Raw genomic sequence first — 14,799 nt, 5'->3', positions numbered from 1 at the left:
GCAGTGGGAGAAGCAGACTCCCTGCTGAGCAGGGAGGCCAATGTGGGACTCGATCCCAGGACTCCAGGATCAAGACCTGAGCAGAAGGCAGACGCTTAACCGACTGAGCCACCCAGGCCCCACCATTGTTTTTTTTTAATAGTAACTTTTCTCCTTTGACATTGAGAACATCTAAGACTTTATAGAAAATAAGATTTTTATTAGCTTTCAGTTCGATTTAACATATATATAAGTATATATATGTGTGTATTTTTTTTTTTTTTGAAAAAGAGAGATGACCTACATGTGAGGGGGCAAGGGGCAGAGGGCGAGGGAGAGAGAATCTTAAGCAGGCTCCATGCCCAGCGTGGAGCCTGATGTGGGGCTCGATCTCACAATCTTGAGATCATGACCTGAGCTGAATCAAGAGTTGGACGCTTAACTGACTGAGCCACCCAGCTGCCCCTTAACTAATAGAAATTGAATACCTCTCTGTGGATGATAGACTGCTCTGGCTGCTATAACATATAAAAACACAAGATAACTATAAGGCAGAATGCCATTTGAATTAGGAGAAATCTTGTCTGTTGGGAGGATGACGACAAAGTTTCAAGAATGAGGTAGCATTTGAGATGGCTTTTGAAGAATGGGTAGGATTTCAGTTTTCAACAGAGGTAAAATGGGGCAAGAGAGAGACCTGAGTATAGGCACAATGGTGGGCCATGTTGGGTCTATATAAACTGCAAACAGTCACTTCTTCCTAAAGTAGAAGAAATAAGACTGGGTACATTGAGCACAGGTCAGAGGGGACTTTAGTGCTTGAGTGGAAGTTTGTACAATTGTTCCTTTTAGGAAAAGGTTTCTTCAGTTTTGAGAAATGTGATCTGTGTGTATCAAGTAGAATCAGTCCAGCTGGCGAACTGGAGGTTAGGGAATAGAGAAGGAAAGCCAAGCAGATCACAGAGCACAGGCAGAATGCTTGTGTTGAAAGGAGTAAAGGAAGCCAAGCCCTGGGACCCTGGGCATCCAACCTTCCCTCCCTTGGGGTTGGAAGGGAGCTGAACCGTGTGAAGGAGGTTATTGGGATTTGCCAAGGCATGAATTTATCATGGGTAGAGCTAAAACTGCATACCCCTGGTATTGAGGGAACAGGTTAAAGAACAAATATTATCCAAATTCTTTTCACAATTCAGGTCACCAAGGGTCTCTGGGGCCACAATGAGACCTGGAGACAGTTAACAACACTGAGTCATACAATTAGAAGAGCTAAGAAGCACTGGGTGGAGGCCTACTTCCAGGGCAAAGGACCACAGATCATATCCATGTTCTCTGCAACAACAAAAAGCAAATGTCTAAGACATTTCATTGAAACTGTTGGGGAGAAAATCCTGAGAAAAGATGATAAACTGCAATCATGCAATTCTATTAGTGAATTGAATTTATGAATGAATCCCGTAATTTCTGTCGGTATTAATTTTGGCTATGGCAGACATATTTTAAATTTAATGTGCTGTCTTGTTTTTTTTTTTTAAAGTGTGTTTAGAACTTTAATTAGTAGGTGCAGTCAAGATATCAGTCCCTAGCCCAGTCTTTCTACAATGTGAGTCAGTTAGCTGTGAGTTCTGATGCCAGAAAGCATGGGAGGAGCCATACATACAACAGGGAAGGACTGCTGTACTTATTTAGCCGTTTGGTGACCAGTGAGGAAATGTTTCAAGTTTTTTGAGTAAGTTAAGTCACATAATCTGTGTGAGGTCTGAGGCTGATGCTTTTGGCAGGAGTGTGTAGGACGATGATGGTGGAGGAGGGACTGGAAGTGGCGATCCAGGTAGGGGACCTTTGAAATCACTCTGATGGGGACTAATGAGCGTCCCAGGGTGATAGTGGCTGTATGGTCATGAACAATGGTCTCCATTACCTTTCAACAAGATCGTGTTAATGAACTTTAAAGCGTTACCCAAAGCAGTAAGCCAGATCACAGTGAAGAGGACATAGATTCCAGTTAGTGGGGTTCTAGCAGATGTATTTTACAATGTGATAACATCCTTGAGAGTAGGAGGTAATACAAGGCAGGGCACTAACTTGTTATTTGAGGGGAAAAAAGAAGTTCTTACCTAGAACAGGTGTGAAGACTTGTGGCTCTTTGGCTGTATGATGGGGAAGATTAAGGACTGTTCAGTTTGGGAGAACTCATTTCATGAGAGAAGAAACTTTGCTCTTTTGGGGGGCTAGTCACGGTTTGGTGGTAACACTGTACAGAGTGCTTTGTGCTTGAATGAAGTGTACAGACCATTCTGCTGTGTGTGTGACTGCACGCAGTCAGCGCCTGTTTCATTTATAACTGTAGGGCCGCCTTTTTGCCTATCCTGACACTCACCGCCACCGCCTGGGACCCAACTATCTTCAGATACCTGTGAACTGTCCTTTCCGTGCTCGAGTGGCCAACTACCAGCGTGACGGCCCCATGTGCGTGCTCGACAATCAGGGTAGGCCTCAGACGTCTGATTTACCTGGGTGGGGGGGGTGCCAAGGGCGCCACTGAGCAGAGGGCAGGATGCCCTGCCAGACCTGTGGTCTTCAGGCTTCTGCTTTATGAAGACAACCCAGGGGACCGTCTGCTCTATGAAGCAAGGATGGTTTGAACTGCCCGAAGACTCTATACTTTTATCTGTTTGATATGTTTTATTGAGAGTTCCCATCTCACATTTTCCTTGCCGTCCATCAGATAACCGTGGGAGAAAGATCTCTCACACTGGCTGTTGAAGAGTAGCATTCAGCTTAGGGGTTAGGTTTTAAAGACTTTTCACAAAGTGGGCAGTTCCTTATCACTCTTAAATCACTAGGACTTAGACTCTTGGAAGTGCAAAAGTGCAAGAGTTCCTGTTTCTTGTTTTCCATTGCACTTGGCTGGGGTCAAAGAGGAACAAACGGGGCATGGGACAGGTTAGAATAAGGGAGACAGAGTGAATCAAGGAATCCTCCCTCACTTTTTTTTCAAAGTGAATATAATATAGTTGAATTCATGTAAATCAGCTGGTGAGATGAGACTCTACTGTATTTTGTTCTTTGGAGCTCATTTATCAAATTTATGATTTTCTTTTCTTTTAACTACTGTCTTTGGTGCCATGTATAAACAGCCTCTGTTTTTGATTACTTGTTCTTAATTAGTGAATCTTTGATTAATGTTTTTTCCTTTTAATGCTCCCCAGTTTAATATCGATCTTAATTTTCTTTCTTTTGTTTTCTTATTTGGGCACATTTTTTTTAGTAATAGGCTGCTTACATTGATCCGTTCAGAAATTTCACTGATGATTTATATTTTTAGCCATAGATGTCTGTATTCAAACCAAGTTTACTTTTCTCTGATACAAATAATACATGTGCCCTAAAGAAAATTTGGAAAATATAAGGGAAAGAAGAGAAGGGGAGAAGAAAAACCCACTCACAGCCCCAACACTCAGAGGCCACAACTGTTGCATTTTGCTTTATTTCCTGCCAGTTTTCTCTGGGACTATTTTTTATAGACTTAAGATTATTTTGTTTATATGAGTTTGTGCCTTGCATTTGTTACCATTATGACTAGGCCTTTGTATGTATTAAACAAGTTTACTTGCTCACTAACTGATTACATCAGGTGTTTGCGGCACTTTTGCTCCCTGAGGTTTATAGAGCTCATGGGGTGTGCTGTTGCCCAACATAGCTGATATTTCCTGTGTTGGTCTTCTGCACTTTTTTTCTAAAGTGATTTCTTCCTTTCCTATTTGTCAGTCCTTTTGTTCCTGAGACTGGCTGTATCGGAGAGGTTCATGTATATTCTGGAACTTCATTAATAAGTACTTGCTTCATGTTTATCATTGTTGTTCACCATTATGGTGGCATGTGTATGAAAAACTACTTAAGGATACATTTTGACACACCCTTTACCTACTTTTATAAGCTGAGCATTTGGGTTGTGCTCTTGAAGTTTAATGAAAGAGCTTAATTGTTCCCAGCAGTCAATGACTTGAAGACAACTCCCAGAGGAAGGGTCAGAACTCATTTGGAGATAGAATTTTAAAATTACTCAAATAGGCACATTTCAAAGAACTAATTCTTAGTGCAGAAGACCACTGTGGTAGCTGGTTGTTGGAGCATTTTGCTGACCTGGAATGAATCCCAAGGGCTAATAATTGGGCCCCATAATAGTATGAGGCCCTCCTTCTTCCTACATGCACTTGATGGGTGTGATCTATAGGCACCTCTTGATTATTCATTCTGCATAATCTATCCTGGCAATGAGCTGGTTAAAATTCTAACCTCAGATTGGTTTGTTCAAAACACTCAAGATATTTCTAGGCCACTCGTGCTTAGGCAGCATGTGCTCAGGTAATTCAGGCTTCAGCCAACATTAGCTGAAGCAGTTAGGAAAATAAATGTGCCAAAATGAAAAATTTAATTTATTCCAGAAGTCAGAAGATATGTTTTGATTGCGTTTGTCATTATTTTTTCTATAAGTCCAGATAAATGAGTGCTGCCATACTAGAAATATCAAACTAAAAAAACAATCCTTTTTTATTTATCTGTTGAGGGAAGGGAAAGGGAAGCTAGAATTGAGTAAAGTCGTAGTCAATAAAGGAAAGATACTCCAAGAATCTTAAAACCTTGAAGGAATAGTGAAATAGAGTTGTGTAATGGGAATATAGTCTGTGCTGGAATGGAAGAGACAAAACAGATCCTAGATCCCAGCTCTACCACTAGCCACCATGTGACCTTGCAGCAGGCAGTTAACATCTCAGGGCTTAGTTTATATGTGTCTGTAGATTGAAGGAGCAGGGCTAGAACTTTCAGTTGCTCCCAAGAGTTCCGTGATTCAGTGTCTGAATTGAGCCCAAGCCCAAATGAAACTCTCAGATTTGAAATGTATCTTTGGGTCTCATCTTCTTGGGGGCCAGATCAAACATGTATAAATATATTTGTACCAATAAGCTTCGGAAGATTTTAAAGATCAGATCACTTGAAGTGTTAAAGAAAACTTGAGATCTCTTCATTAAAACTCAGAGTGAGACCGCCCATGAGAGCATTTGGAAGGTGGCATTATTCTCTAAGAATCTGAGTCCTGCCTATAGCTAAATAGGAGACATTAAAAATAATATGTACATGACCTGCATATGTAAATTGTGTGTGTATATCTAGGCATGCACGTGTGTGTGATTGCCACTTGAATTATATCTTATTACATTGACTGCTTGTAGACTTAATTCATTTTTCCTCTCCCTAAGTGAATCTGTATGGTTTTCTTTTGAAGGTGGTGCTCCAAATTACTACCCCAATAGCTTTAGTGCTCCGCAACAGCAACCTCGTGCCATGCAACACAGCAGCCGGTGTTCTCCCGACGTGCAACGCTTCAACAGTGCTGACGAAGATAATGTCACTCAGGTACCAGCTCGGTTTGCCATGGGAGTCACTTGATCAGCTTCCTTGTCGATGTCTACATATTTCCCCCCACCCCCCCCAATTTTAAGATTTTATTTAGAAAGAGCGTGCATGAGTGGGGCAAGGAGCAGAGGGAAATGGAGAGAGAGAATCTCAAGCAGACCCCACGCCGAGCGTGGAGCCTGATGCAGGGCTTGATCTCACAGCCCTGAGATCATGACCTGAGCTGAAATCAAGAGGCAGACGCTTAAGTGATTGAGCCACCCAGGCCACCCTATTTTCCCCCTCTTAAAGTGTCTAATATATCTTATGTTGAATTCATGGAAGACATCTCTAATCATAAATCAGTCCCTTTATTAGATGGAGTTGAAGTGTTACTGTGCGCTTTCACTACAAGGTATGGGAACTTATTTCAGTTCCCCTAAATTTTAATGAAGGGATTATAGGTTGGGGCCAGTGGGGAAACAGGGACTCATAGAAATGTAAGAAATGTGCAAATAAAACTTAAGTACAACTGCATCTGAGAAGCTAGGCAGGACAGCCCAGATTTAAGGGACTAGAACAGGATTCACAATAGCCCTAGGAGCCTCAGTAGCCAAGAATGTAGGGTAGGGCCCACTGTTCATGGGACTCTGCTGCTCTCTACCTGTCAGCTTCTATTTTTTGGTGCCAGTTGTTTATTCTTACCATGTTCTCCTGACTTCCTCCTCACTACCTCATAGCTTCTGTTTTAACGTTGCTGTGGCTTTGCTGTGACCTTGGCCTAACTCTTCTTTGTGGCTTCTTTCTCCATATATTACTTTTTTGGGGGGACCCTTTTCCACTCTCTCTCTCAGTACTTCTCTATCAGATTCTGGAGAGAGGGAGTCGAATTGATTTGACTGATCTTTTCACTCTAGGCTGCATCACTGACCTTTGGCCAGCCTGTGGTTAACTGCCCCGGGTCAAGTGCCCACCCTCTTTCCAATCACCTATGGCTGTCCGAGTGCTGTTCTCTCAGGGGTTGCACTGAAAGAGACCCTTTGACTTTGAAGAGCAGCCTCCTCATTAATGTGTCCAGTGCAACTTAGACCTCACACAAGAGAAGAAGGAAATTAAAGTCTAGTTGTGCTAGAGTTCGATTTGGGTGGTTGGTGTTAAACTTAGTATTTAAATTAGAATAGGAACTATATCTGGTTTCTCAATTTATAAATGTGGGTTCTAAGTAAAAGATGTTTAAATACATGAATTAATTCACTGTGAAGATATCTTTATTTGAAAGGGATGCATACATAGATATGTATATATAAAAAAGAAATTACTTTATAGTAGGATGTAAACCATATCTAGATGAAATTAAACATCTTCTAAAAGCCTTTTGTAGTTAACTGCATTATTCTTGGTGATGTGGATGATACCAAGTATATTATAATACGATTCCTGCCTCTCAAAGAATTTTGCCTGTACGAGGCCTATTCAGGTGTTAAACTAGCTAATACTACCTTGCAAAAATTAATTTAGATAATATGTGGCTTACAGAGTAAGAGAGTATATATGCAGTTCATCTAACTAACAACTCATGTCCAGAATATGTAAAGAACTCCGCCAGGGCAGTGAGAGAAAGCCAAAGGAATAGAAGATGGGCAAAGACTTGAACAGGTACTTCACAAAAGAGGATATCCAAATGACTGAAAAACATACAGAAAAGTGGTTTATCTCCGTAGTCAGCAGGATGTGCAAAGTAAAACCACAAAGAGATAGCACTACATATGCACCGGAGTGTCTAGAATTAGAACGACCAGCCAAGTCAAGTGTTGAGAGAACGAGAAACAACTCTAACTCTCCTGTGACTGTAAATTAGTTCAGCTGTTTTGGAGAACTGTGTCTCAGGATCCATTCAAGCTACACGTGTGTGTCTTTTGACCCTAGTAAAGTACACTGTTGTGTAGGAACCTAATAGAAATGTGTACATATGAGCACCAGAAGACACGTACGAGACTGTTCCTGTTACCCAGATGTTCAACAAGAGCTTGGATAAGCACATTTGGCAGAACACATTTAAAATATTAGAAATCAAAAGAATTGCCTTTGGGGAGGCAGTTGGAGAAAGGGGGATAATGACTGGGAGGAGGGACTCTGGTGGGGAGATTTCTGAGGTGTGAATGATGTTCCTTCTTCATCTGGGTGGTGGTTGTGTAGTGTGTTCACTGAAAAATCATTGAACCTCACACTTAGGGTTAGTACCCTTTACTGTAGGGCCGTTACACTTAAAAAGCTTACTAAAGAAAAAAAATCATTCAATTTGTATATAGTAGTAAAAATATCACATTTCCTTTAAAAAGAGTTTGGTCCTGCTATCAAAGGTCTATGGTTAGAGTGTTGGAGCTGATAAATCCATTTGGAATCTTTATCTGGCTAATAAAATTGAATAGCCATCCCGTGTGTGGGGTCTGTGTCCCCCTATAGTGAGCAGCTGAGTTGTATGTACATTGGTGGCTGCTAGCCAGGTGTAAGGATATGCAGATCAGAGCACCTTGGAGACTTCTTCAGTTTGACTTCCAAGCCCTGCTTGCCTTTTGCCTGAGCAGCATGACTGCTGATGCCAGGCTCAGATGGGTAAGGGTTCCATACTATTTACGTTGCACCTGTCTTGTCCACATGCTGAGATAGGGGTGCTGTTTACCTTTGTGTTTGTACATGTGCTTTTTTTGTTAACCTCTTGGAGCTAGATTAACCAGATCTCTAGGAGAGCAAGTATTTCATATGGGTTTTATTGAGTGCTATGTTGATAAATATTAACAGTCATGTGCAGAGGGGAAAAGCCCTGGTTTATAGTGTTTGTCAGTTTTCTTTCTCTCTTTTTAAAAAATTTTATTTATTTACTTTTAAAGATTTTATTTCTTTATTTGACAGAGAGAGAGAGACAGCGAGAGGAGGAACACAAGCAGGGGGAGTGGGAGAGGGAGAAGCAGGCTTCCCGCGGAGCAGGGAGCCCGATGCGGGGCTCGATCCCAGGACTCTGAGATCATGACCTGAGCTGAAAGCAAACACTTAATGACTGAGCCACCCAGGGCGCCCCTCTCTCTTTTTTTTTTTTTTTTAGAGATTTAATTTATCTGAGAGAGAGCATAAGCAGGGGGAGGGGCAGAGGGAGAAGCAGGCTCCTTGCTTAGCGGGGAGCCTGACAGGGAATTAATCCCAGGACCCTTGAGATCATGACCTGAACCAAAGGCAGCGGCTTAACCAACTGAGCCATCCCGGCGCCCTATAGTGTTTGTCAATTTTCCTGATGAAAATATTCCCTACAGCTGATTTCCAGCTAGCACCATGGTGTCACTGAATCTGTGGCTTTGGGACATGAGGTTCCATATCACACTATTATGTAGTAGTTCTACCGTAGTGATACAGTAGACACAAATAATCTCAGGAACATAAGTAATATGTATTAATTGGGAAACCATACATTTTGAAGGTTTATTATTTTTGTTTGTAATATAATTTAATTGTAAGTTTAGGTACTTGAAGTTTTAATAACGGCTGTGTTTAACAACTCACAAAATTCTTAAAAAGATGACAATCTGGTCCCATGAGCAACTGGGCTCCAGCACACCGGTGGAATTGCAGGACCAGTTTCCTTTTAGTTTGATGGTAGATTGATGGGATGTAGGAGGCCTCACTTCTACTTGTCATACATGGACATGCTAGATTAAAAAATTAAAAAAAAAGTAATTGAGCTAACAAACAAATCTCTGGGTTCTAGAAATGGAATCACAATAGTGCATGAACATGGTGGGTAACCAGACCCTATTTACATCTTATTAAGATTTTATGACTCCAAGGGGCTTGGAGTTTAGGCTGCAGGCTCCATGTGTTGCAGAGAGCTAGAACTGGGCTCTTGACATATGACATAATGATGAGAGCCAGGAGCTGGTACTCCATGGGAAAAACTACCCACCAGACAGAGGCAGGCTGCAGCTTGCCAGCCTGTGGGCTCTAGACTTCCTGAGAAATTGGGCGTCCCTTTCCTCTCCAGTGAGGTCTCTGCATTCTTGTTCCACTTAGAACCACCTAGAAGTTCTGACCTGAGAAACAATGAATCAGTGAACCCTTCTAGGCCTTTGCAGAGATGGTGAAAAAAATCACAAGACACCTTCACAATTTGGACCCAGGTGTTTCTGCAGGTGTTTCTGCAGAAGATAACTCCTGTTGGAGATGAGTCCCAGGGAAGAATTACAATACATGTAAGGAAATCCAGTGCCCTGAGAAATTACACATGCAATAGATGGAAGAATCATGTACGTGATAGAATAATCTAAAAGAGCTTTGAAATAAGCGTGTATACTGTATTAAAGGAGATAGAGAAAGGAATATGATCTATCAGATAAAAATAAGATATGGGAAAACAAAAACAAATAGATTTAAGAAAGAACCAAATAGATGTTTTTAGAAACAAAAAATATGATCTTTCAAATAAAAATTCAACAGACACAGTGACTCAGTGGTTGGTTAAGCAATATGTTAGATACAGCTGAAGAGAGAATTAGTGAATTGGGGGATAGATCTGAGAAAATCCCCATAATGCAGTGCTGTGATTGGATTGTGTTCTTGCCAAAAATTTGATTTTTTGAACTTTAGTATCAAATGTAAATTTTGTTCAAATTTTTAAAAAATGTTTTTATGGCTTGATATTTGATGACACACTTAAAAGCTATGAACATTTTGACATTTTATGAATTTGATACTTTGGATAATTGGATATTTTTGGACTTTATAAATATTAGTAGAACAGGACATAGAATGGTGCCTGGTATATTATAGGGACTTTATAAATAAGTTCTGGTTGAATGAATGAATGAATGAAATGTTAGAATAAAATCATAGCTGTACTTAGAAATGGTTGATTTTAGAAGTGAGCAAAACCCTTAGGACTCATATACCTTACTTCTAAGCTCCTATTTTTCATTTTAATCTATTGATATTCATTTTAGAGGTAAGCTCAATCATATAAATAAAGTATGACTACTAACGTGTCTTCTCCAGGATTTCACTTGGCTTCTGAAAAACTAAGGGTATATATTAATGAAGTAGGGTTTTTTCCTCTGTGGTTCTGGATGAATTGAACAAAGGTTGGAGTATGCGAAGTTTCCATTTGATGACAGCTTGCCCATTCTGGACTTGTCAGTAGCAAGGTGTGGTGGGATTCTTAATTGTAGGCTATACTGTGTGTTTTGTTTATAAGAGACATATAAATATGACTACAAAGGACATTACTAAGAAGCAGTTGTGAGCTATTATCAACTGAATTCTTCCTGTTCCACAAAACAAAAAGTGAGGAACTCCACACAAATGACAGTTTTCACTAGAATTTTAAATTATCCTTAAATTCTAAACACTTTTTCTTATATCAATGAGAAGTCTTGCTTTTTCATTTCAAAAGTGGAACATTGGGTGAGTTTTGTTCATGACAGACTGCTTATTTGACTCTCTGCACCATGCATTTTCCCTGAGCAGGTACGGACGTTCTATACGAAGGTGCTGAGTGAAGAGGAGAGGAAACGCCTATGTGAGAACATTGCTGGCCATCTGAAGGACGCACAGCTTTTCATCCAGAAGAAAGCGGTGAGTGATATTTTGTAAGCTGACGGGTGACATCTGCTGGCCGGAGAAGAGAGTGCAGCTGTGTGAGAGACCCCTTAAAAGGAAGTGTCGTTTCTATTCTATTAATCGAACTTAAAATAATTAGTACAAATCCCCAGCCCACCTCCGATTCTTTTCTCTGCATGTTTTATCTCTAGTGAATGTGGCGTATCCATTGATCCTTTAGCTCCTTGTCTAGTGTATAATAATTGAGTTGAATTCAGGGTGAATTCTGTTCTATGCTCTTCATTGACTGTGGCCAAATTCTGTGCCAGAGTCATGTCCAATATAAAAATGTGGGTCCTGCCACAATTTTGCTTTGACTTTAGAAGAAAAGAAATATGGATTGCATTTTTGTGTTGTGAATCCTGTCTAACCACTCGGTGTCATGACACCTGACCCTCCTTCAGAAGCAACTAGAAACTTGGATGCTCTCTGGGGAGAACTGAGCTGCTTCCAAAACTCAGGCTGAACTTCTGGGCTGAGGTGCCAGGGAATTTCTGATGGGAGCTCACTGCTGCGTGGAGCCTTCTCACTTGCAGTTTTCGGGCCTGCCACAGGGGTCAGCTTCTTGGAAACTGAGACAACCCCACAGTTGCCTTGTGTCTTGGTTGCTGCTTCTCTGTTCAAAGGGGCTCTCTGGGATGTGTTCAAAGGCCTGGAGACAAGTACCAGCAGGCTGGGCGCTTCTCTGTAGGCAAAGTTCTATGTCTTTAACTGTCTTTCACAAATGTGTATATAAAAATAACCTTTTAAATTGCTGGGGCACTATTTACACATTGCTGTCTGTAGCAGAGAGCTGGGTGGTTGCTCTGTGAGGTAGGTGGGGCAGGTTTTATCTCACTGATAAGAACGAGTGGGACAGTGTGTAAGTAGCACAACTGGGCTTGAACCCTTGGCCTTCTTCGCTCGCATGTGCTGAAGCTGTAGGGCTTCCTCAGGGTTCACGATGCCCCCTTCATGCTTTCCACTCGGGATCAGCCCATGGTCGGGAGTTCCTGCTCCAAGTCTGTGGAGTTGCCCAGCACGGGCCACTGTTTGTGTATACCTGGCTTGAAACTCAGGCGGTGTCTGGGCCCATCTCGTTATACAAATCGCTGAGACTTGTTGAGTCACCCTGAGGTCGGCTCCTTACATGCACTAAGTGCCGCTCTCCTCATTCTCTGAGGTAGGTTTAATTATGTTGTTCATTTTATTGGGAGTGGACACTGAAGCTCAGAGGAATGACTTATCCAAGGTTGCTCAGCCAGTATGTGCCAAGGTTTTCCCCGGATCCCCCAAATCTTGCTCTGTGTTGTTAAACACTGTGTTGTTCTGCCTTCCTTCCTCCCCTACAGAGTAAACACTGTGCTGCACACGCCGGGGGCTGGCCTAGGAGGGGGGTGGGGTCATATTTACATTCTTTTCATTTGGTTTCAGGTCAAGAACTTCAGTGATGTCCATCCTGACTATGGGGCCCGCATTCAGGCTCTTTTGGACAAATACAACGCTGAGAAACCTAAGGTGAGCCCAGAGCAGCCTGGCTGTGGTAAAGGAAGGGTGTCCTGGATCAGACTGGATTGGATAGTTTGGTTTCCTTTTGTGATGATTCTTCTCAGGGACAACTATTAGATTTTTCAAGCTGTTCAGACACTCACTTGATAGGTAAAGAACTCACCTGCAAAGCACATCCTCTTCACTTTAGCTTTGGACCCCATAAGGTAGTATAAGTAAATGCAATTCCCAATGGTTATTATCTTCATTTGAGCACAAATTAAAGCTAAGGTGAATACCAAGTTGCTGCTGCTGAGTGAGTTAATTAGCCTGCTGGTCTTGTTCTTTTAAAACAGAACGCGATTCACACCTTTATGCAGCATGGTTCTCACCTGGCTGCAAAGGAGAAAGCCAACCTGTGAGAGTCGGAGCCCTGGGCCCGCCCCGAGTTGCTCTCCGCCTGTGAAGCAAAGCGTGGTGTTCACACATTTACCCACTCTTCGCCGGATAGAGGATTCTCCTGTGCTAGGTGCACAAATGCAAGCTTATGTCTTTAAAATGATAATCCAGGTTTCTATAGCAAGTAATGTAACAGTGGCTTTTAGTGCTATTTCCCTAGGGGGAAAAACTGGTAGGGCTTAACAATGATGTAAAAGAAAATGTATTTGCTTTTGATGGTTGGATTATGCACTTAAAATGACTAGAATGAAAGTTTCTGGCAGAAATATGATTTTATTTGATAAGAAAAAAAATCTCGGTGAAATCAGTATGTTTACATATCATCTCATGGCCTTAATTTATAAAAATTGGCTATAATTATATAAGAAGAAAAGATCATCTACTCAGAAATTTTAAGTTTTCTCAGTTCCATATAGGAAAAACACATTTAATGCACTGAAAATAATTCATTGACATCATAGCTTAATGCTTATTCCTGCCTGGAACTGATCAGATGTTTTTAAATTTGGAATTACATCTATGCTAATATAGCATTGATTTTGCAACAGACTGATTTGTAATTGCTACATTTTTACAATAAAATAATCTGTACATAAGAAGAATGGTATTTGATTTCTTTTGGCTCCATTATAACTTGGACTCTTAATCTAAATATCCTGTATTATCAGATGTTTACCCTTAAAACTGAAAATACCAATATCACAAGGATACTATATTATTTGTTTAAACCAGTAGCCTTTAGACACAGCTTTCTGAGACACTGCGGACCAGAACTTTTAATTCTATTGGGAAAATAGCAAATTTCCCAACTTTGAAAATTACTTAGATCTCTTGTCCATTAACTTACTTCCTTATCTGATTATGAATTTTTATTTAAGAACCTCCTGTTCTTTTCTTTCTTTTTTTCTTTAACTCATCTTTGCCTATCATGCTTAAAATCGAGTGGAATGCTCTAGAGGTGAGTTCTTGAGTACTAAATGAAACCTGTTTTCTTTGAAAATGCTTATTCCCTTCACCCCAGCTCTTCAAAACCAGTTTGTACTCACAGGAATTCCCTGAGATCTTGGGCTTCAGGAAACCATTGGACTCCTAGTAGATACAAACTTGCAGTCTTTTAGCTAAAACTTTTTTTAACCCCCCTGCCAAATTCTCCCGCCTAAATCCTTCCTATACTTGTGTTTGCTTGGAAACTATTATATTTGTCAACATAGAAAGTAAAATTGTCCATTTGTGCCTAGTGGTGAATACTTTCAATATAGTGACTTCACTACAATTCTGGCTTTTTACAGTATTAAATATATAAGATAAACTCATAAAAATTAACATAATTTGACGGCGGGGAAGGAGTTTATTTAAAAATTGGTTGTAAGCACAAAGATGGAATTTTTGAGATAATTTTCTGCTTTGGTCTATTCTGTCATCTAGAAATAAGTCAGCAGTTACAAATCACATGTATCTAACAAGTTTCCGGTATGTAAGGATCTGACACCTGGAAGTGTCTCCACTTTTGCTCTGGAGACCTCTTTTTATAATTTTCAAAGGTAAATATTGATAAGGTTACCTTCCTCAGTTAGGTTTTACTTCCTGGGAAGTAGTACTGAATTACTTTCCTTTTAAGTGACATTAAGATATATCTTAAGAGTTTCTGAGCCAAATTTATAAGAATAAAATTAGTAATAAGAGGTGGTATATTACAGAGGCTTTAGAACCACAGAGACCAAGATTCAAATCCATGCTCTGCCGTTTTCCACCTGTGGATATTTGAGCACGTTGCTTCACTCTCTATTAGTTCCCTCATCTCTAAGTGGGACCAATAATTGTTCTATCTCCCTAGGGTTGTGTGATGATTATTCAAAATAT

General features: G+C 40.7%; 1 protein-coding gene across 1 annotated transcript in view; it reads left to right on the top strand.

The window, feature by feature from the left end:
• The window catches only part of CAT (catalase), a 36,989-nt gene extending 23,461 nt beyond the window's left edge, over window positions 1-13,528 (top strand). Inside the window, exons 9-13 of the mRNA XM_028087707.2 lie at window positions 2,327-2,465; window positions 5,264-5,394; window positions 10,882-10,989; window positions 12,427-12,510; window positions 12,837-13,528. Of these exons, the coding sequence (XP_027943508.1) occupies window positions 2,327-2,465; window positions 5,264-5,394; window positions 10,882-10,989; window positions 12,427-12,510; window positions 12,837-12,902 (528 nt within the window). The 3' untranslated portion in view covers window positions 12,903-13,528. The remainder of the gene's footprint in view (window positions 1-2,326; window positions 2,466-5,263; window positions 5,395-10,881; window positions 10,990-12,426; window positions 12,511-12,836) is intronic.
• Window positions 13,529-14,799: the final 1,271 nt, after the last annotated feature.

This window comes from Eumetopias jubatus, unplaced genomic scaffold (assembly GCF_037043125.1).
Source record: "Eumetopias jubatus isolate StellerSeaLion01/CBP00866 unplaced genomic scaffold, mEumJub1_p1.0 scaffold_13, whole genome shotgun sequence".
In the NCBI taxonomy this organism is placed as follows: domain Eukaryota; kingdom Metazoa; phylum Chordata; class Mammalia; order Carnivora; family Otariidae; genus Eumetopias; species Eumetopias jubatus.
This window is presented reverse-complemented; position numbering and strand designations above follow the sequence as displayed.